Source organism: Hylobates moloch, unplaced genomic scaffold, assembly GCF_009828535.3.
Source record: "Hylobates moloch isolate HMO894 unplaced genomic scaffold, HMol_V3 SCAFFOLD_9, whole genome shotgun sequence".
In the NCBI taxonomy this organism is placed as follows: Eukaryota; Metazoa; Chordata; class Mammalia; order Primates; family Hylobatidae; genus Hylobates; species Hylobates moloch.
In genome coordinates this window covers 17765064-17788295 of record NW_026652284.1, presented here as the reverse complement: position 1 = coordinate 17788295, position 23232 = coordinate 17765064, and the positions used below count along the sequence as shown (strand labels likewise).

General features: G+C 56.0%; 1 protein-coding gene across 1 annotated transcript in view; it reads right to left on the bottom strand.

Annotated features, from left to right (window-relative positions):
- Positions 1–966: 966 nt before the first annotated feature.
- ALDH4A1 (aldehyde dehydrogenase 4 family member A1) overlaps positions 967–23232 on the bottom strand; it is a 29998-nt gene continuing 7732 nt past the window's right edge. Inside the window, exons 2-15 of the mRNA XM_032759112.2 lie at positions 18125–18218; positions 17473–17565; positions 14582–14629; positions 13595–13750; positions 11404–11553; positions 11249–11323; positions 9825–10012; positions 7472–7545; positions 5611–5807; positions 5404–5451; positions 4471–4623; positions 3540–3661; positions 2611–2729; positions 967–1105 (exon numbers count right to left, since the gene is read on the bottom strand). Of these exons, the coding sequence (XP_032615003.1) occupies positions 993–1105; positions 2611–2729; positions 3540–3661; positions 4471–4623; positions 5404–5451; positions 5611–5807; positions 7472–7545; positions 9825–10012; positions 11249–11323; positions 11404–11553; positions 13595–13750; positions 14582–14629; positions 17473–17565; positions 18125–18218 (1630 nt within the window). The 3' untranslated portion in view covers positions 967–992. The remainder of the gene's footprint in view (positions 1106–2610; positions 2730–3539; positions 3662–4470; positions 4624–5403; positions 5452–5610; positions 5808–7471; positions 7546–9824; positions 10013–11248; positions 11324–11403; positions 11554–13594; positions 13751–14581; positions 14630–17472; positions 17566–18124; positions 18219–23232) is intronic.

Below are 23232 nucleotides of genomic sequence, written 5' to 3'. Positions count from 1 at the left end.
GGGCCAGTGAAGGACTGGTCCACACAGAGCCACTCCCACACAAAGGAGGATTCTACAGGCAACGTCTTCGGCCCACGCTGACGAACCCAAGGCCAGGCTGGAAGAAGGGAGGGGCAGTATCTGCCTCGGCCTGTGTCACCATGGCACAGTGGTGGCTGAGCTCCTGCAGGGAAATCCTGGACCCTGAGCCTGGCTCTAGGAGTGGAGGTCTCTACAGGTAGGGCCCGAGGATCCGAGGGAAGGCTGACATAGGACGAAGGTCCATCCAAGGTTTTCCAGAATCACGGCCCACACCGGCAGGACCATCCCATCCCACACCTTGGCAGGTGGCCTCCAGTGGACCCCCAACCCCACCATGTGGTGCAGACCAGGAATCACACAGGCCTCGGCCAAACACAGGCACCTGGAGTAAGGCACGCCGGCATGTAAGGTGTGTGGCTGGGTACAGGGGCCTACTGGCCCAGGTGGGTCTGGGCAGAGCTACAGTGAGGAAGGTAGACAGCCCAGACCAGAGAGGGCAAGGCCGGCTGGTGCCCCGTGCGCCACAGGTCAGTCTGAGTTACACTTACCCTGGACACCTGGAGGGGCAGGATCAAGGCCAGGAGCCTCTGTGGGTGCTGAAGTTTGCCAAGGGGCCCAGAATGGCCTCCTTTTCCCCAAAGGATCCCGAGAGCTGCTCTATCTCCTTTCCCCGGGTCCCTGAGCCACTGGGCCCAGTGGAGGGGAGAGGGGAACCTGCCGGGTACCAGGGTCATACCTCCCACATGGCCGATGGGATAAGGGGCAGTGGCCATGTTCCTCCCCAGCACGATCTCAAACCAGAGCCTGAGGCGTGGGAGAGGCCAGAATGCAGTGGTAAGAAGGGAGTCAAGCCCGGATTATAGAAAGGCAGCTGTGCATGAAGAAGGGGTGGAGGGGCTGGAGTGGGGTCTGTGCAGTGAGGTCGGCCACCCGGACAGACAGACAGCTGGACGGTGGAGCCCGAGGGGGGCTCACTGCATGTACGCGTAGCTCCAGTCCCCCAGGGGCTTATGTGTCTCCTTGATGACCTGGGGCGATGTCCAGCGCAGGATGTAATGTGGGCCCCCTGGCTTGTCATTGGTTCCTGTGGAAAAGACACTTCTGTTTTTCTCTGAAAAGACACAACAGCCTGGGCAGAAGGGGAGGGGAGGAAATGATGGAATCAATGGGCCAGCAGCGTGGGCGGCCAGCAGCGGGCCTGCTGCCAAGCTTGGAGCATGCAGAAGAGCCAGAGAGATGGACGAGAGACCCTGCCTCCAGTCTCCAGTCTGTGGGGAGCCTCCGTTGATCTCTCCACATCGCACCCAGCCTTGCATCCTTGCTGGGATGCGAGGATGTCTAAGAGGCAGGGCGCGGCGTGGAGACAGCACTGGACTGACAGGCAGGGACTTGGCATGGTCCTGGGGTGCCATAAGAAGTACATATCTAGCCTTCTTCCCTGGTTTGTAGCCAGAACTCCTAAAGCTCTTGGAATTTCCTGAGTGACGGGGGTGAAAGGAGCGTCTTCCGTTATTCATAACAAGCCCCTTCTAATCACACGCGTGTATGCTAATGAGGGTTCTTGCAGGATGGCGCTGATTGGCGAAGGAACCATTCCTGTGATTAGAGGCTTGGAACCTTCAGCCCCAGGGAGGGCAGAGGGGCTGGAGGTTGAGTCGACCCCAATGGCCAATGATAGAATCAATCGTGCCTGTGTAATGAAGCCTCCATAAAAACCTAAAAGGACAGGGTCGGGAGAGCTTCCAGATTGGTAAACACGTCCACATGCCAAGGGGGTGGCACAACCCGAACTCCAGGGGGACAGAGGTGCCCATTCTGGGGACCCTTCCAGTCTTTGCCCTATGTGTCTGCACATCTGGCTGTGCATCTGTATCCTTTAAAATACCCTCTGCAATACATGGGTAATAGTAAGCACGCTTCCCCTGGGTTCCGTGAGCCGTTCTAACAAAGTATCAAAACTCAAGAGGGCATCGTGGGAACTTCTGACGTGTCGCAAAGTCAGACAAGGTGTGGGTAATCTGGGGTCCCAGTACTTGTGATTGGCATCCGAAGTTGGGGGGTCAGTCTTACGGGACTGAGTTCTTAACCCGTGGGGTCTGCACTAACCCCAGGCAGTTAGCATCAAGTTAAACTGTAGGACGCCCAGCCAGCAACCATCAAGAACTGGAGAACTGGTCGGTGTGGGAAACCCCAGCACGCCTGGGTTCAGCCCCAGCTCTGCCACTCAGGAGCAGTCACCTTTGGCAAGCTGTTGCTCCTTCTGAGCCTCAGTTTCCCATTGTGAAGTAGAGCTTGTTGGACTTAAGAGACACTGGCTATGGTGCAGAAAGTGCGGCTGCTGGAGCCAAAATTACAACCCCACCAGGGCCATGTGGCCTTGAGCCTCAGTTTCCTCTTCTGTAAAATGGGAAGAATAGTCCCTTTGCTCACGAGTTTGCTGGAAGGACCCTCAGCTAGTGCACTTGCTTGGCCCACAATAAGTGCTCAGTCAATGTTATCCTTCCTATTACTCTGAAGCCCCTCGAGATGTAACATCTAGGGTCTCCCACCAGGAACCCAGCTCCCCTGTGGGAAGGGGGAACCACTCACCAGAGGCTCGGCCCCCCCCAAAGGGCTGCTGGCCCACTACTGAGCCAGTGGACTTGTCGTTGATGTAGAAGTTGCCGGCAGCATTCCTCAGCACCTTTGTGGCCTCCTGCACGACGTCCCTACAAAGCAGAGCAGTGGTGACAGAGCAACCAGCTCATCTCCCCTCCAGCCCTAGCTCCAGCCTCAACACCCCTGCTCCAGCCCACACTGGCTTTCCAGGTTCAGCACCAGGCCGAGTCAGGGATGAGGGATGCTGGCCAGCTGTTGGCTGTGGGCCTTCGGTCAGGTTACCCAGTCTCTGAGCCCAGCTTCCTCCTCTGGGGAGGGGCTTGGCACGCCTCGTCACAGGGCTACTGTGAAGTTGAAGGGAGTGGCCTGTCCTGGTCCAATGTTCCCGTCCCTCAGGAGCAGGGGAAACTCTAGCTCCCAGGCCCACACCCTTCCTCCCTCTCCAAGCTCACCTCCACTCTCTCATAGAGGCAGATATGGGGGCAACCAGTGCCATGGAGAGAAGAAGAGGCAAAGCCTCAAGTTTAGCCTCATGTGACCCAGGTTCGAATCCTGCCTCTGCAGCCCCTGGCCTGCCCTGCTTTGTAGCATGGGACAATCACCTCACTCAGTGGGGCAACACCAGATCCCACAGAGCCAGTAGAAGACACCAATTTCTGGCCCTGCCCCTAGAGGTTCAGATTCACTGGTCCCCAGTGGCGCCCTGGCACCGGCACCACCAGTACTGGCAACAAAGAGCCTGCTGCTGTGGGCCCATATGGGGAGCCCTGGCTGCCTGTCTGGGCTGAGGGGAGGGGACAGAGAGAAGGTAGAGGCAGCATTATTACTGGGAACCACGTCCAGGAGGTGCGGATGGGGCGAGAGCCGACATGGACAGGACACTCCGAGCACAGCACCAGGGCTGCGGCCTGGCCACTCACTTATCCTGGGAGAACACTGCCCCCGTGAGGCCATAGCTGGTGGTGCTGTCAACCAGCTGCAGCGTCTCCTTGTACTTGTCATCCGCGTAGACGTACACAGTCAGTACAGGCCCGAAGATCTCCTAGGAGAGAGGCCCCGGCGTGAGACCCTCCACGGGACCAGGGTCCTGAGCCCTCCCAGTGCCCCTGCTCTGGCTCACCCTCTCCCCAGTCCCTGGGCCTCAAGACTACACTTCAGTGTCTGCAAGAAGGGTCAGGTGCCGCCTCCTCCTGGGTTCCCTCAAGGACAGCAACATGCCCAGCTCCCTGTCCTGTCCATCCCACTGCAAGCCAGCAAAAGATGCAAACATTTTCTGGCTCTCCCTGCCAAACCCACACCTGGAGAACAAAGGGTCCAGGTCCCAGAGGCTTCCAGCAGCAGCTGGCACGAGAGTTGCCCAGAGATACCATTCCCTCCAGAAGGGTTCATGGTTCCCTCTGCCACCAAGGGGCTGGGGGGAAGATCTTCTCAGGCAGACTCCAGCCCTGCACTGCCAACTTGGGCAAGTGCCTTGGCCTCGGTTTCTTATCTGTAAAATGGGAACAGTAACACCCACCTCATCTCAGCCAAGTGCTCAGACACAGCTGGCCCCACATTAAAAGTCTACCAGTATCAGCCATTATGATTGCTGCAGTGGCCGTGGTTGCTGTGGGCAGTGGAAATGCTCGGACCCCAGCCAGGGTCAAGGACACAGCCCCGGATTTGGAGTTCGGCAGCCTGAGCTCAAAACCTGGCTCCACTCTCTCCCGGTAGGAGGCATTCATTCCCTTTTAGGGTCTCCCTTTAGGGCCTCATCTGTGAAATGGGAGAATGTCTCTAGGAGAACTGTGTGTGTGCTGTGCTCCAGTGGGACTGTCCTCCTCGGGACCCCAGGCTGCCCGCCCCAGTCACCTCCTTCATGATAGGCTCCTGAGGGTCCTTGCTCTCCACGATGCAGGGCTCCACAAAGTAGCCCACAGAGTCATCACACTTGCCCCCGGCCAGGATGGTGAGGCTGGGCGAGGAGCGTGCATGCTCCAGCCACTTCTTGATACGGGCAAAGGACTGGGGTAGGCAGGAAGGAGGGAAGTCTAAGAGGCTGGGAAGGCATCCCTGCGGCAGCCCCCGCAACACACTCACCCCGAAACACCTGCACCTGAAGGGCCCAACTCCTGAAACAGGGGCAGGGTCGGGGGACACCAAGGGCAAAAGCCAGGGTCTGGCTGAGCCACAGCAGAGACAAGGACAGACACGCACACTCTGTGTGTGTGTGTGTGTGTGTACACGCATATTGTGTGTGTGTGTGTGTGTGTCTGTACACACACAAGTGTACGTGTGTTAGTACTACAGGTGCCCTCGCATATAAACATAGACACACGTCAATCAATGCATATATAGGTATATGCATGGTCACATGTCTCAGCATGTATGGATCTGTATGCCTTCTCCATGTACATGCGTGTGGGTGGACTTACTGACATATGCATGTGTGCGCTTATGTGCAAATGGATATCTATGTGTTTATATGGAAAGACCTACATGTGTAGCCACACGGAGCCCTATATGAACACATTCACAAACACACATGTACATGCACTCATGCAAATGCTATTAGAAGCTCGCTGAGCCTGGTTCCAGGGTGGCCATGAGATGAGCTCTTGTCTGGCTACGGCTGATTCTGCCCTTTCTGAAGCTGGAGGTGTTATGTGTGGCTGCTGAGCTGCCTTGATCAAAGCAGTGGGGCTGGGTCATGCCCTGGGTCAGAGTACCCCGTATCTCTTCCTCCCTCTCCCACCCACTCCAGGGCTTGCCCCCACCCAGGAACGCCCACTTCCCACCCTGTACCTTGGCATCAATCACTGCAGAGAAGAAGGTCCCAAAATCCTCTGCAGGCTGGAGGCAAGGAAGGCGCCAGAAGAGATGAGCCACTGCAGGCCGAGATAAAGGGAGACCCCTCCCCGCACACCCCAGCCCCGGCTGCAGAGGAACCTCCTGGGGACCCAATCCATCAGCCCCCCGCTGGGCCGCGGCGGGGGTGACGGTGCCACTCACGTCGCCCACTTTGATCCGACTGTGTTCCTCCAGCAGCCGCCCTTTGATCTGCGGCCACAGCGAGTGTGGCACGTAGAGACGCGAGCAGGCGGAACACTTCTGGCCGCCATACTCGAAGGCCGAGCGGAGGGTCCCGCTCACCACGCTCTCCACGTCGGCCGAGCGGTGCACGAAGTGGAAGTTCTTTCCGCCGCACTCTACAGGGGCCGGGGGTGGGAAAATGACCAGAGCAGCCGGCTCCCCCAGCTGCCCAGGGGCCCAAAGCACCACCTACGCCATCCATGGCCCGGGACCAATACGAGCACGGAGCAGCCCAGAGCGAGAGGAGGATCAGAGTGAGCGCTGGCCAACATCCCAGAGACCCACGGGCCAGGCCCATTCTCCCATTCCACAGGTGAGGAAACTGAGGCCCAGGGAGGGGTGAAGGGCATCAGAGGTGATCAGGTCCAACAGCCCCATTACACCAATGGGAAAACTGAAACTAACCAACATAACAGCAGAGGACGGACGAGAACCCAAGGCCCCGGAGAGCCAGTCCATTCCCAGAAGTGGGCACAGCTTTTTGTGAGGTTCTCCTGAGCCCTCAACCACCAGGGACATTGGAGCCCACCCTATGTCAGCTGCCAGGGCTGGGAAACCACTCCCCCGTTTCCCCAGTGGGAGGGAGCTTCAGGCAGGTCACTTCACTCTCCCGGCCTCAGTTTCCTCCCCCTGTGGGCAGCAGCAGCTAACAGCAGCTGAAAGCACTTAACAGCTGCCCAACTCTGGACGAAGTACCCTGCGCTTTGTCTGACCAAAGCCTCACAACAAGCTCCCATTACTATCCCCAATTTCAAACCAAGAAAATGGAGGCACAGAGAGATGAAGTCACCTGCTCCAGGTTGGAAAGTGGTAACCAGCGGCCTCTCTCCCTCAGGGAGGCAGGGAAGGAGGCTCTGAGAGCAGAAAGCCACACAGCTGACCCCGAGGAGTGCTCACCTTCCCTGACACCCCCATCCGAATTCCCACCAGTCCAGGAACAGGGTCTAGACTCCCTGGTGGGCCCCACTTCACGCCACAGAGAAACATGCTGAACCACCGGTCCCAGCTCTGCTGGTCATGTGCTGGCTGCAGCTCTCCCTCCCTCTAGGTCTCAGCACATTCCCAAAATGTGCTCCGCAAAACACGTGGTCCATGGGGGTCTTTGCAGAAACGGGGTTCCGTGGCCCAGTGAGTGTGGGAAACACTGCATGGCAGACCTTGCCCTTGAAGATGTGCCATGCATATTAGAGCATTCAAGGCTCTGAGAAGTTCTGCACGGGAGGAGTCCATTTTGCTTTAACACCACACATGCCAAATTTCCTTGACCATGAAACTGTTTCTTTGTGGGAAGACTTTAATATGCCAACAACGTCCAGCCCTGCCTACCTCTCAGCCCACCTTCTCCTACCAGCCCTCCTCCCTCCCTACTCACGGGCCTTGCTTTGTTTCTTCAAATACAAGTTCATTCCCACTTCTGGTCTCTGCATTTGCACTTGCCTCTGCTTAGAGCTGCACTGCCCGACACAGTAGCCACCAGCCACGAGTGGCTACTAAGATTTAACTTAATTAAAATGAAAGAAAACTAGATACACAGTTCCTCAGTCACACTGGCCACCCTTCAAGGGCTCCATGGCCACATGTGGCTGGTGGCTGCGTATTGGAGAATGAAGGTACTGGACGCATCCCTCATCACAAAAAGTTCTATTGGGCAGTGCTAGTGCCTGAAATGGTTCATCCACCTGACTCGTGGCTGGATCCCCTCTACCTCACTCTTCTTTCACAACGGCCAGGGGACGGGTCCCTGGGGCCACAGGGGAGGAGGAGGTGAGGCAGGCCTTACCTCCAGCCAGGCGTGGGAAGGTGCGGAACCGGTCCAGGTTCTGGGCCACCTGCTTCCACAGGTGTTTGAAGGTGCTGGAACCACAGGAGAAAGGGTGCGGATCAGGGCGCCAGGCCAGAGGAAGAGGGCGGAAAAGTCCAGGGAGGAGCATTGCGGGGAGCAGCCCAGCAGGAGGTGAGAGCCAAGTCGGGGATGGCAGCTGGGAACAGGCTGCATTCCAAGACCACAGGCAGCGGGCAACGGGGGCTAGGCAGCAAGATGGTGCAGAGGAGGTCCACGTTCTGCAGCCAGGAGAATACTCAGGGCTGTGTGATCCTGGGTTCATTACTTAACCTCTCTGAGCCTCGAATTCTGCACCTCATCTGGGAAGCAGGAAGAACAATCCTGACCTGCACACTGCAGGTACCTGGCAGGGAACAGACCCTGCTGTGTGGTCTGCGAAGGATCCCCCCCCAAGCCCAGTGCCCAGACCTGAGAGGCCAAACCGAGGAGAGTCCTGGGAGAGGGAGCTCAGGCCCCGCCCGAAGCTGCCACCCTGGAGGGCCTCGCCTCCTCCCCAGGCTCCAAGTGTGACCAACCTCAGCACCACAAAACAATAAAAATGCTAATCACCCGGGAGCCAGCGACACAGTAGCTAATACTAATTTATGGCCTTCCCACCTTTAAGCCTGCTGCTCATCAGAGCGTGGAGAATGGGGGCCAGGCCCGCCCCGCCCCGCCCGCCCGCCCGCTGATAGGCGGGGAGCCCAGGGGCCCGTGGCTGGCGGAGCAGGCCTTTTGGAAAATGGCCCTTCTCAGCAGTTCTAACACTGCTACCACCCACCCCATCCCCAGCAAAGCTGCGGGGAAATGGGTGACAGAGCCTGGGGCCTGGAAGAGGAGGTAAGAAGGACCCCGAGCTGCAGACCCGGGCCTCTGGCTGCCTCCAGGCATCTCCACCCAGATAACACCCGAAGTGACCAACACGAGATTCATCTTCCCCCGAGCCCGCTCGCCCTCCCAGGTGCCCATCTTGAACATTCTCGCTGACTAGCCCCCTCATCCCCACACCCACCCCAACCCCAACTCCAGGACAGGAAACGGCCACTGTGCCTCCCTGCATCCTTCTCACCTGAACCTGCCCCCTTCTCCACATCCCCCGTCTCTCCCGGTTCAAGCCCCTACAACCCCTCCCTGGAGGTCGACAGTTCCTGGCCAGTCTCCTGCGTCAGGTCACAAAGAGATCACTGAGAATGAGGGTGCAAACACGGGCCCAGAGGAGCCAGCAGAGAAAGGAAACAGGGTGGATCCGGTATGCAGGGGGCCAGAGCGCACCCACCCACCTCCAGCCAGTGGTACTACCAGGAAATGCAAGATCAGAGCATCCAGGTCCAGGGGACCAAGACAGGCCAATATTTGGATTTATCTGTGAAATTGTCCCAATTATACAAAGTTGGGCCATCACTGTTAGGAGTCAAAGAAAGTAGAGCCTCTTGCCAGATCCAATTTGGGGGCCATTATTTGCAATCTCTGCCTGACACAGAACTCTGACTCAGCCACTCTCCCTGCTTGAAACCTTCCACGGGTCCCATCACCTTCAGGATAAAGGCCAGACACCTTTGCAGACTCCTAAGTATCTTATGGTCACCGAACCACTCTCCACCGCCACCTCCAGCCCGAGAGCCGGGACCTTGTCCCTGGTGTGTGCTCACCACTGAGCCTTAGTGTGAGCTCCAAATTTCCTGCTCAGCCAGTGAGTGCATGGATGGTCGAGATCAGGTAGCGGCCTGCCTCCCCTACCTCAACTCAAACCATGTCCTGCCCTCACTCTGTTGCCCTGTCGCCCCCAAACTCCACACTCCAGCCACACAGGATCCTGCCATGCCCCAGAGCACATGTTTTTGGCTTGACAACATCGTATGTGCTGTTTCCTCTCCCAGCATATATATTCTTCTCCTGCCTCTTCCCCTCTGCCTGGCCAACTCCTCTGCTTAGATGTCACTTCCTCCAAGAAGGCTTCCTGACTCCTCCAATTCATTCTACACTCCCCTGTGCCCTTTCCAGTAGCACTGAAATCCATATCACCCACAGCTGTAGGGTGCACTTCCAGCCTGCGAAGCTCTTTCCTCTTCATTAACATGTTTGATCCTTGCAATGACTCTGCAAATTAAGGATAATCACTCCCTGTACAGGTGAAGAAATGGAAGCTCAGAGAGGTGAAGTGGCTCACTCATAGCCACACAGCAAGTAAGGGAGTAGGGTCAGTGCATGACCCCTGGGTTCACAGCCCCATCCCCAGGCAGACAGCAGGTGAGCAGGGTTGCCTGTGAACGTCCCCTAGCCACCCCAGCCTACACCATCCCCAGGGACTTACGGCACACTGCCTGTGAAGTTGATGCCACAGAGGTGCTCTGAGCTGGTGACAGTGTCCCCAAATAGGGGCCCATCAGCTGGCACAAACTGGATGATGTTGGGGGGCAGGCCGGCCTCCCGAAGGATGCGGTAGACAGCATAGCTGGCCAGCATGGCAGTGTCACTGGGCTTCCATAGGACCACGTTGCCCTGCCCGGGAGGTGTTTCGGTGATACATGAGGATGGCGCCACCAGCCCCCAACCCCCACCCCACCCTACCCTACAGCATGGCCATCCCTCACCTGGAACCACCAGACCCTGTGCCAACCAGGACATCCCCTACCCGACTCCACTCCTCCAAGGCGTCTGGCCCTATCTCCAAAAGTCCCTGCCAAGGAGGCCATGGCACGGCCCAATCTGCCCCATGCTCTGGCCAAGGCTCCTTTTCCCCAGAAGGCTGCACCGACCGGTCCTGCCATCACCTAGGCAGGTCTGTCCTTAGTGCTAGAGTCACTGAGTGCTCACCGGGCGTGGCGGGGCAAGTACACACGGGCTCTCTCAGCACATGTCCTGGGTCAGGCATGTGCAGCAGCCAGGCACGTGGGCGCCTGGACATGCACCGTGTTTGTCTGTGCACAGATGCATGAGGACGTCCCCATCCATGTCCCTAGTACACACCCCGGCATCAGCATCCAGCGCCCCTGTCTGGGGCTCGGGGTTCCCGACGACTATGTGGACCTCTCCCGCCCAGGCTGTCTGGGAGCTGGGCTGCGTCTCCCCGCTAGGCCTGGGACTTCATCCAGTAAGAGCCACCCTCACTCTGATAATGGCAGAGGAGTGACGTGAATACCATCAACCCGGACAGAGACTAGATCCAAAGCTTTCTCTGCTCCATCATTTATTTACTAGTCACTCAGTCTTGCCAAGTAAGTCACGGCTGTGTGTCTCAGTTTTGTCATCTGGCAAAGAGGCAGAGTCACAACTCCCTCTCGGAGCTGCTGAGAGGATGAAATGAGATCATCTCCATGCTATGCCTGACAGCAGCAGGCACGTGGTGAGCACTGAAGGTCAGCGGTAATTATCATCAACAGAGCCGCCAACACTCAGCCAGCTCCGGGGCAGCCCTGCCTGCTGCTGGATGTGTCTCATTTGAGCCTCACAACCTGGTCATGGAGGCTTTCCTATTATTTCCACTTTGCAGATGAGGAAACTGTGCCTCAGAGAAGTTCAGGGATTGCCAGGGTCTCCCAGGCAGAGAGGGATGACGCTGGGATTCAAACCGGGTCTCTGGTCCCAAAGCCTACCCACAGCCCCAAGCTGCCTCCACCTTCTGTGCCTCTCCCCATGACTAGGCTGAGACCCAAGGGGCTCGGGGTGGCCTCTGTCTGTCTGTTGGGACCAGGAGGACAACCAGCTGCCACTGTCCCACCTGTGCCCACATCTCACCATCAGGGCCGGTGCCCCTGCCAGGTTGCCGCCAATTGCAGTGAAGTTAAAGGGCGAGATGGCCGCCACGAAGCCCTGGGGAAGGAGGCAGTGGTGAGGTCAGGCCCACGGCATTGGGCTGCCCCGCCTGCTCGCCCACTGCCTCCTGCAGGTACCTCCAGACCCCGGTACACCGTGCTGTTGGTGCTCGGGGGCACGCTGATGGGCTGCTGCCCCTCCAGCTCCACCGCATACTTGGCATTGAACCGGAAGAAGTCAATGAGTTCCGCTGCAGCGTCAATCTCCGCTTGGATCACGGTCTTACCCTGCAAGGCAGAGGGCCGGGGGTCAGGAGCAGCCAACAGCCTCCTGTCCATCCTCTTCTCACATATGATGCTGTGCCCAAAGCGAGCACTGAGCCGGGCCCCAGGAGGGACCAGGAAACATTTGGAGGGCTGACCAGGCCCCATCCCAGGGGCTGAGGGGGAAAGGATTCTCAAGCCCCTGAGCCAGCACCTCCTGCAGCCAGCCCTCTGGGCTGGACAGGGATCAGAAGAGTTTACTGATCCTCTGCAGCAGGCCAGGTACTTCTCATGCACTGTCTTCGTTTCATAGCAGCTCTGAATGGTGGTGCATGGCAAAGGATCTATGGTCAAGCCTCAGACTAAATTCAGGATCAGAGCCTTCCAGACAGAAGGGCAGATTAGCATGAGCCAGAGACTAGCCACTGCAAAACCAGGACAGAGACTGGGTGTGTGGGAGGCGGATGGCTCCTTCCCCAGGAATGATGTTCGGCCTTGCTGGTTAGTTTGGGCCAAAAACCAAGAGGCGAGTGACTGTGATTCCCTTAAACCGTCCATTCTTAATAACAGCAAATGTGAGCTGCAGGGAAAAGAACTGTGGACAGCCAAAAACGGGGCTTTTCCAGATTGACGTGGCCCCCTCTTGGCACCCAAGGTCACTGGCAGGTGCACGACCTGTTAAAGACACACAGCCCATGAAGCTGAGCTAAGATGTGTACCTTGCTTCCTAGAAGTTCCTGAGTCTTAGGCCAAATACAGAGAGAGCCTAAACTGATCCTACAGTGTCTTCCCAGCAATGTGCGACTCACCCGGAATACGCAGCGCCGACGCCCACCCCAGAGGGCTGCTGAGCCAATCTAAGAAGGCATTTAGCAGGATGAGGAGCTGTCATACCAGCTCTGTGCAGCAGAGGGGGTGCTCACCATGGGGATGGGGAACAGGCAGTGGCAAATGCCTGATCCAAAAAGCAGCCTGGGTTCTGGCTCCTGCAACTTACCCTTTAGGAACCCAGTTAGTTGGCAGTGTAGGGCTCAGGTCCTGAAGGTGGTGAAATAACCCTTTCTCCCACGACTCCTGTCCCCCACATACTCTGCCTGCTAGAGCCACTCCTCACTCAACTTGCATTTAGCAGGGTGAGGAGCTGTCATGCCAGCTCTGTGCAGAGAAAACCATTGATCAGGGGCTTGCTATGCCTCCTGAAAGGTATCATGCAAAGCCCAGAAAAAGACCGAGAATGTCAAGACATGTTTACTATGTCCAAAAAGCTTGTGAAGGGGCAGTACCTAGGAACTCAATATACTCCAGTGCAATCTGAGCTGTAACTGATGCAGGAACAACATGCTCTGGGGAGACAGAGGCAGGAATAGTCCTTTTGGCTGGAGAAGGCTCAGGAAGCCTCACAGAGGGGGTGACATCTGGGCTGGATCAGGAGGTAAGAGTTCACTGAGCACGGAAGAGACAGCAAGCATTCCAGGCAGGAGGACACGTGGGCAGAGGCAGAGAGGATGCCTGCCGTGGCCAGGGAGTCCTGCTAAGTGCCAAATGGCTACACTATGGGCGGGACAGCTTGGCAGGGAAGGGCAGAGCAGTGGGCGAGCTGGACAGAGGTGGGCAGAAGGGCGCTGGGTATGGGGCTCAGGTCTTGGGACTTGCCTCTCAGTGGTGGAGAGGTCTGGGTGGGTCATAAGCCAGGAGTAACATCCTGGACGTGTTGGAAAGACCACTCTGAGGGCGGCGAGGGGCTGACCAAGCTGGGAGGCAGGGAGACAGGGCAGGCCACCACCAGTCCAGGCAAAGCATGACAAAGGCCTAGGAGCGAGGACAGAGGGATGGAGGAGAGGGGACATTTCCAAGGCAGGACACACGGGCTCTGCACAATCTGTCTCACCTAATAATTTGTGATCATCCATCCCAGCTCCTAGGCCTTGTCCCTTGAGGACATCTCTGGGTCCCCAAAAGGGCTTGGGACCCAGAAGCGCTTCAGCTGATGTCTGCTGCCATGGGTGGGGCATGACTGACTCCCACCCTACCCCGCCCCACCCACCCGGGCCCACCAGCACCTCACCTGTCCCACCATGGTCTTGGCGAGGATCTCAGCCCTGCGTGGCCCACTCAGCATGTCTGCCGCCTTCAGGAAGATCTGGGCCCGGTCTGCAATAGGCTTCAGGTCCCACTCTTTCCGGGCAGCCAGGGCAGCCTCAATGGCTTTGTTGAGCAGGCTCTAAAGGGAGAGGGAGAGGTTGGGGACTGCTGCCTGCAGCAGGAAGGGCCCTGGGGAGTGAGCGAGGGAAGAGAGACCTGGAAGGCCACTCTCTTCCATCCGGTGACAATGCCTGTCTCCCTGGGCCCTCAGCCCCCTGCCACCACAGCTGCCAACAACAGCGTCCCATCAGAGCCTGTAGTGGCTGCCAGTCTGAAGCCTGAAGGGCCCGACCAGGTTGGTCAGCTCTCCAAGGCCTTGGCACTGAGTCCTGCAGCTGTTAAACTGGCTCCACTTTCTCTCATGGTCTAATCAAAACCTTACCTTATTCTTGGGACCTGGTACCCCTTAGCCCACCATCCAGAAACTTGAGGTCAACTGGAGCTGAGACATGGCTCTGCTGCTGGCCTCCCAGACCCCAACTGCCCTCATTGCCACACAATGCCAGCTCCTGGACCCCCAGCCACCCCAGCTCCTCCTGCTGGCCCTTTCCAGTGCCAATTCTTGGGCCTGGCTTTCCATCGATGGTGTCTCTAATTGCCCTGACTCAGCCTTCCAGAATCCACTCCTCCCCAGTCCAAGGTCTGCCCCACCACAATGGGCATGTCTGGGAATGTCTCAGCCCTGGCTGAGGCAGCTTGCATTTGGCTCAAGTTAACCTTTGCATGCCTGGCCCAGTCAAAGACATTACCTAGGGACTCCCTCAGTGCCAGCCACCCCCTGCCCACCTTCCCACCGCGGCCAAAGAAGGACACAGCAACTGATGCCCCTCCCCCCATATCAGCAGCTGGCAGGGCAGGGCAGGAGCAGCAACCCTAACCCCCGGGTCACCAGGCACAGAGGCTCACTCACCTTGTCTGCATAACAGAACTTGGCCACCTTATGTCCATGGTTAAAAGGCTGAAAGGAGAGAAGAGTGAGGTCCCGGCCTGAGAGGGAGGTGCCAGGATAAGGACGGAGAGGGCTGGGCTTAGGGCCGGTTTTCCAGGAAAGTCCTGGACACGCCTGCTGTCCCCCCCTGCTCCCATGAAGCCCTCCCCAGTGCCCGGCCCACAGGTTGCTCCCTGTTAAGGGTGCTGGTGTACCCACTATACAATGAGTAAGACATGGCTCCTTCTCCGGACGGCTCACGGTCCAGGAGAAAGGCATAGACCACAGGGTCTTTCCAGGAAAGCACAGACCTTTGTGGTCAGAGAGACATGGGTTCGAATCCTGGCTCTGCCACCTACTAGCTGTGGGGCCCCAGGTAAGCTCACTTCCTCCCATAAGTCTCCTCATCTAGGAAATGGGGACTGCCCTCCCTGTCTCCTAGCACGGACAGGAGAACCAAAGGGGATCATGGATGAAAATTCTTTGGTCCAGCATGAGGCTGCCACCATGGGCAACAAAACCAGGTGAGGCCCAAAAGAATGCACCAGTGTTGTGAAATGCCTGGGACTTCCGTCCTGCCCCGAAGCCATTGTGGACAGAACAATTGTTTCCTAAGCTCCAGATTTACTAATCTAAATAGGAAGATCCTCAACAAACATTTATAAACACAACCTGGTGTTGGTCCAAACCGCACCATTTTGTAAGCTCCCCGCTATTTTGCAGACCTTGGTCCAAGTGAAACATTTCACAGGAGCTCAGGCCATGAGAAACATCTGGCTCAGCCGCCTGACTGCAAGGCGAACAAAGGCCCACCTAAAGAAACTTCCCTATCAGCCAGGCATGGTGGCTCATGCCTGTAATCCCAGCACTTTGGGAGGCCGAGGCAGGCAGATCACGAAGTCAGGAGATCGAGACCATCCTGGCTAACATGGTGAAACCCCATCTCTACTAAAAATACAAAAAATTAGCTGGGCGTGGTGGTGGACGCCTGTAATCCCAGCTACTCGGGAGGCTGAGGCAGGAGAATGGCATGAACCTGGGAGGCGGAGCTTGCAGTGAGCCGAGATCGCGCCACTGCACTCCAGCCTGGGCGACAGAGTGAGACTGCGTCTCAAAAAAAAAAAAAACCATCCCTATCATATCTTGCTGGGTAAAGGTACAAGGAACACCACGATGACATCCCACCAGAGAGTGCCAAACCACCTGATCATAACAACATCTTATCAATATCCTGCCAGGCAGCAAGCCATACTGCCCAGACCCGTCTCACCCATACTGATGCGTACCCCAGCCTGTAAGCAGCAGTGGGCCCTGGCATTAAGCTGGTCCCCCACGTCCTCAGGTTTCTGCAATATACTGGTGTTGCTGTTTCAGCCGCCCTCTCTGTGTGTGTGTGTCTTTCCTTAACCCCTGTCTTCCCTTCAAAACCTAATGCCTGGCAGTGGTGAATGCTAGCATGACCAACGAAGCAGGGAGAAATTTCACTTCTTTCCTTCCTAGGGCTGGCAAGATAGTTTATGTCATAATAGGTAACACTTTTGCTACCTATCTGTCTTGTGGTGGGTTATTGGAGTTTTCCTGTCTAAAAGAGTAGCCACGAGCCACATTTCACCTGCTTGACAACCACATGTGGCTCGTGGCCGCTGAAACAGACAATGCAGACCTGGAACGTTTCTGTCCTCACTGCAGGAAATTCTATTGGCCAGCGCTGATCTGGGCTTGAGCAGAAAGTGACCATTCTCCTTCACGTTAAAGCTTGGCACAGTCACTCTGTATTCGGACCACACCTGAGATTGGCCTGTGATGTTTAGGGGCCGAGAAAGTGGCTGCGACCTGGGCGCCAGTGGACTGCAGAGTCCTGTCGGTGCTATGTCCCAGCAAACATAGATCCTGCCCTCATACGCCCCAGTACCCCAAATGTCTGGTGCCACAGTGATCAGCACATGGCCAGAACCTCCAGCCAGGTCGGCGAGGCAACGTGGGAAATGAAAATCAGCAATATCCACCAGGGGCTTATCAGAATGCCGGAGCCTCGCTGCCTGGAAAAATCCCAGCTGCCATGCGGCCTCGGACGCCTGGGGAGCTACAGGTGAGAGCAGACTCTAGGCAGTTACAGAGACAACCAGGGAGCTGGGTGGCGGGTGCTGCTGTCAGCTGGCACCTGCACACACACCCAGTGACAGACAGAGTGACCTGGCCAATGCCTGCAGATCTCAGGCCACGCTTAGACAGCTCCAGGTAGTCCTGACCCAGCAACTAGAGCTCCAGGACACCTCTGTGGTCAACTCCTGCCCCAGGCTGTCCTGGGAACCTTCAGAGTGGGGGACCTGGGTTCTCCCCCTCAGTCACCCCTCCCCCTGCGCACATCTGCGCAGGGTTTCAGCCGGACAGAGCCAGAATCTGCTTGCCCTGTTTGCAAAAGGGCCGACCTTTTACTCTCCCCCACATCACAGATCTATGAGTTTCCTGGCCCATGTAAAGTGCACGCCAGTTTCTGGATGGATGAACTCCGAGCATGGGGGCTTCTTAGGCCAACGCCATCTGAGGAGCTCGGGACCTGGGGCCCAGCTTTTTGCCATTAGCTCCCAAACCCCTTTGGCAAGAAATCTATGAGGAATAACAGAAGATGCTGTGTGGACCCCTCATGGCCTTTCTGGCCCAGACACAGGATACTGCTATGGGCTGGATGCAGTGTGGGCGCCGTCCTTTGCTTTGGGAAGTTTTACTGGTCCACAGAATTCAAAATCTAGGGTGGGGAGGGGCACTATGAAGGCCTTGAAGTCAGAGCCCACACATTATAACCTTACGAGCTGTCAGAGAAAGAGGTCGCATATTCAGGGGAGGGGCTGAGCCCTGCCACGTGCGGGACATACCGACACTTGGTACTGCACTTCCGACGTCCACACCTCCTCATCCCCTACCACACACGGGATGGCTTCCGTCCGGCCCTTCAGGTCCTTCAAGGCCTGGGGAGAGGGAAAAGAGTGGGTATGGTCACTGCCTTCCTCGCTTCCTCCCATCTAAAACCCTAACGCAGAGTCCACAGACGGAGTTGCCCAGGCTGACACAGAAATGAGAAGGGGGCCAGGCCGGGTCGGTGGCCATCAGAGAATGTGTGCTCCCCTCAGGGGCAGCCGGACTCTGCTCCAGCCATTGTCACCCTGCAGGAAGGTGAGTTCTACCCATGACACAGAGATAAAAAAAACTGCACCTGAAACTTATATGAAACCTCATGATCTTTAAAATGCTGGCAATTAACTGGAAAACATGTTTAGCTATAAAGCAACTAGGTTTATGACATCTGACCTGGCCTGAGAAGCCCCAGAGTAGCTCCAGGCTGCCACCCTGGTCCTCCCAGCTGTTTCCACACTCCAGACCCACAGCCCTCCCAGGCTTCCTCCCAAGGCTGGGAGCAAGGATAGAAGTGGGTGATGGCTGCCGGCACGGAGCGCTATCTCAGGGCTGCTGGGGACGGCTTCTGCTCCATGCCCTGCACCTCTCGGGTGCCCCCCACCCTCCCATTACCTTTTGCAGGGCATCTCGCTCAGGGCTGCCCTGCGTGAAGGCTAAGACGGGCTCGTTGGCCACCTTCAGGGAGGAGGTGTGCTTCCACCGCAGCCTGGGACACAAGGGCAGGGGACAGAGGCAGAGAGGTCAGCAGCGGCCCCACCACCAGACCCCAGCCCCTCTACCTCTGACAGGGGGTCCTAGGTGGGCACCCAGAGCCTGAAATCCAATGCAACTAGAAAATGGGGGGTCAAAAACCCACCTTGGGCTGGGCATGGTGGCTCACGCCTGTAATCCCAGCACTTTGGGAGACCAAGGCGGACAAATCACTTGAGATCAGGAGTTCGAGACCAGCCTGGCCAACACGGTGAAATCCCATCTCTACTAAAAATATTTTAAACATTAGCCAGGTGTGGTGGCATGTGTGCCTGTAGTCCCAGCTACTCAGGAGGCTGAGGCAAGAGAATTGCTTGAACCCAGGAGGCAGAGATTGCAGTGAGCCGAGATCATGCCACTGCACTCCAGCCTGGGTGAGAGAGCGAAAAACTCCACCTCAAAACAACAACAAAAACCCACCTTGGGGGTCCACAACCCAAGGTTCAAGTCCCAGTCCCACGGTTGTGTGTCCTTGAGCCTGTGAGTTGCCTCCTCTGAGCATGGTTCTACATCTATCAAGTAAGAATAATCACACCGAACTCACTCGGTTGTTTGAAGTTTAAACACATAGATGCAAAACCATGTTTAAGTATTTTGCACATGCAAAGCGTTACTCTCCCTTTCTTCTCCCACAAGGCAGGCTTTATCCCAAAAAGACCCAAGTTCCTTCTCTCTCTAAGCTGAAAGGGCAGCACATTCCAGAACACAGTCTCCTCAGAATGTGAACCAGCTGAGATCCCCTTGGCACAAAGGGCTGAGAGCTCCAGATGGGCAGGAATGTCCAAGATGTGGACCATGAAGTTGGAGGGCTGCCCTGAGCTCAGTTCACAGCCCCGGGAGGGCTGGCCGTGGGGGTGAGGTGCCTGATTCCAGGGCACTGAGTCTCAGGAACTCCTTGCTCAAATCCTCTGACCTCTTTCCACCACCCCCTACCACATCTGAGGGTCACAAGGTGGGAGGTCAGGTGGCTCAAAGCTAGGACGCTGGGGTCAGTCATTCCAGAGCTGGAGCCTCAGCTCTGCCACCTCCCAGCTGTGGGGCTTCCCCTTCAGGCCTGTTTCCCCCTCTGTAAATGAGAAGAATCATGATGACAAAGTCAGCTAATGCCCAAAGGGCACTTGAAATTGACAAACTTCCCATCTACGTGGCATAGGATGGGCCTCACCAGCCACCTCTCTACAGAAATAAGGGCATTTCGGTCCTAAAAGGAAAATGACTATTTCAAGATCAAGAGTAGGGGAAACCTGCACTTGAGTCCAGAAGGCCCAGATATCATCTCTGTCTGGTGTCAATGGCCTCAGACAACCCAGAACAGCTGGAGGTGCACAGGTGGGGCTCACTGGTCGGCGCAATGAGGGAAAACACACAGCGTGGGGAACCACAGGGCATCTCAGTAAGATGCTGTTAGGAAACCCATGGGGTTTGGCAGGGTGATTTGGGGAGGGTTTAAGGAAGCCAGTGTTAGCTCTGGATTGGCTGCCGTCAGAAAGTGGGGGTGAGGCTGACTGGGAAAAAGGAACATTTACCAAGATGTGCAGAGCTTTGTGGGTGGCACAGAGACCTTGTTTTTGTCTGTGCTTAGACAAAAATCATGAAGAGGAGGCCGGGCACGGTGGCTCACACCTGTAATCCCAGCACTTCGGGAGGCCAAGGTGGGCGGATCACTTGAGGTCAGGAGTTTGAGACCAGCCTGGCCAATATGGTAAAACCCTGTCTCTACTAAAAATACAAAAATTATCTGGGCGTAGTGGCCCGCTCCTGTATTCCCAGCTACTTGGGAGGCTAAAGCAGGAGAATCGCATGAACCCGGGAAGCAGAGGTTGCAGTGAGCTGAGATCACGCCACTGCACTCCAGCCTGGATGACAGAGCAAGATTCCATCTCAAGGAAAAAAAAAGAATCAGGAAGAGGGCTTATTGTGTCTCATCTGATCATGGTCTCAGAGGGACGTGGCCTGAGGCTAGTGTTCTGTGAGATTGTTTTTGCCCTATGGGAGACAGAATGGCCCGGCTATGAGTGTCGGGGGCCAGAAGGAGTCTGGGGCTCAAAGGCCCAGCCTGGGAGGCCTGAAGGAAGGACACGAAACCAAAGGAGTGTGGCCAGGCCCCATGTTCATTCTGCAAGGTTGACTGAGGACCCGCAGGATCTCTGGTGCCATCTCAGACCCTGGAGATAAAGCAGTGACAGAGACAGCGAGGCCCCTGGCTGCACACAGGTGACCTTCAGTGTGAGGCCTGGTCAGGAAATAAGCAAGGTAACCGCAGATAGTGAGCATGGCAGACAAGGGGGAGAATAGGGCTGCTTCAGCCAGGGTGGTCAGGGAAGGCCTCTCTGAGGAGGTGACCCTGAGAGGGACTTAAAGGAGGCTTGAGAGGAGCTGGGAAGAGCACCCCAGGTAGAAGGAGGCAGAGGGAGGGGCTGAGAGGGGCCTGCATGGTAGAGGGAGAGAGAGAGGCAGGGGCAGGGCACCCAAGATCCTGACAGGTAAAGTGAGCACATAGGACCTTCTCTCCACTCCCCTCCCCTCCTCACCAACCTCCACCCTGAGCCGGTAGCTCTGCATTCCCCACCCCCACTCTGCCTCCCACTAGCTGTGTGACCTTGGGCAAGTCACATGTCTTGAAGCCAGTTTCCCTCTGTAAAACACCGACACCCCCTCATGGGGTTACTATGGAGACCCCATGGAGACCACATATGGAGATGTGATAACAATAAATACATTAAAATCTGCACGGCCCTCTCCCATCTACCATCATGGGAAGAATGGAGAGGCAGCCCCGAGTTTCCACAGTCCCTCAGGAACGGGGAAGGCAGTGTCAATCCCCTGGGACCATCTGGAAGCTTCTGTAAGGGACCTCAGCTAAACTCCTGACCATGCATTCCAGCCGCGCTCTGGGCCTCAATGGCACCACACCCACCAAAGATGGTGAGCCAGATATCACCATCAACTCTTTCAGCTGAGAGGCAGGACTCCAAATAACTGAGTCTGTCCTAGCCCCTCTTTGGAGCCCAGGTCCCCGGTGGATGGGAAAAGCACAGGCCCCAGAAGTGGACAAATCTGGAGGCAAAGCTCACACCTGCTCCATGACCTCAGTGCATTCTTAGAAAGTCTGCGAGCCTCAGTTTCCTCACCTGGAAAATGGGGACAATACTACCAAAAAGAGAAAAATAGCTCAGAGCAGTGTGAGCTATGTGAAGTATGCAAAAGGTATCAGGCCCAGGGAGACACGAATACGGGACCTGAGTCATGCCCTTTGCATGCACACCCGGTGGCAATTCTTTCAAGGCATTTTGTTTCTGACTAGCTGCCTCATCCATTAACTTCATGATCCTGGAAAGTGTCACACAAAGAACAATGCACAGCCAATCAGTAGCTTTTTTTTTTTTTTTTGAGTCGGAGTCTTACTCTGTCACCCAGGCTGGACTGCAGTGGTGCGATCTCAGCTCACTGCAACCTCCACCTCCTGGGTTCAAGCAATTCTCCTGCCTCAGCCTCCCAAGTAGCTGGGATTACAGGTGCCCGCCACCACACCCAGCTCATTTTTTGTATTTTTAGTGGAGATGGGGTTTCACCATGTTGGCCAGGCTGGTCTCGAACTCCTGACTGCAAGTGATCCACCCGCCTTGGCCTCCCAAAGTGCTGGGATTACAGGCGTGAGCCACCGTGCCCTGCCAGTAGCTTATATTATTTTAATATAAATTTTTGGTAAATGACTTAGAAACTGCCTCTTTCCCCTGCACCTTAAAAGCCCACTTGTTACTGCAGCTAATCAGAGTGTATATTTGAGGTAACTTGAATCTATGCTCCCCAGTGGCCATCCTCAAGTTCTGGGCTGGAATAAACTACTTAGTCCTACTCTCTGAATCGCACTATTTAAGGTTGACACGATGCACCTTGCAGGGTCATCAGGAGGATTACAAGTGTTGGCCTTTCCTCACCTCTCCTGCTCTTGCTTTCCAAAGAAAATTGTGAAGGTCTTAGAATGCTATTTCAGTAGATCAGGCTTTCAGAGACAAATGGGCTCCCAGATGCCCCCCAAAATCACAGCCTCAGGGGCTGGTCCAGGTACTCAGCAACTACTGGAGGAATACACAGCACCCTATTCCATCCCCAGGTTAAAACGCAGTAGCCCCGTTGCAGTGGTTCACACCTGTAATCCCAGCACTTTGGGAGGCCGAAGTGGGTGGATTGCTTGAGGACAGGAGTTCGAGACCAGCCTGACCAACATGGTGAAGCCCTGTCTCTACTAAAAATACAAAAAAAATTAGCCAGACGTAGTGGCGTGTGCCTATACACCCTCAGGCTGAGGCAGGAGAATCGCTTGAACCTAGGAGGTAGAGGTAGCAGTGAGCCCAGATCATGCCACTGCACTCCAGCCTGGGCAACAGAGCAAGACTCCATCTCTAAATGAATGAATGAATGAATGTAGTAGCGGCCAGTTCTCCTTTCTCCGTTCCCTCCCAGGAATTGTCAGAGACAGAGATCCTGCAGGCCTCCCTCCTCCACAGGGCAGAGGCCCAGATGCCCACTGTGACCTCAGGATCACATGCCCCCATGGCTTTCTCTGTGCCTGGAAGTCTCCAAGCACTGGCCCAGCTGTCCATCCATCAGTCTGAGTGTGGCCTGGAGAACAGACACTAGTTCAAAGTTCAGCCTGAGTCAACTGCAGCTAAAAATAACCTAGGGACTCCCACCCATCAATGCTTTCTTTTTTCTTTCTTTCTTTTTTTTTTTCTTGGTTCATGAACAATTTTGGGCTAACAGGAGTACCCATCCACTGGCTGCTCGGGTGAAGGCAGAGACGAATCAGTCACAGGACTTGGGGCCTCTCTGAGGATCCATGAGGACCTTCTTGGCAGGACGGTATTCCTCATCCATTCATGCATTTATGCAGTCAGTACACGTTTATTCCACATGGCAAGGATGGAGAGATAAATCGGATCAGGTCAATAACAGCTCACTCAATTATT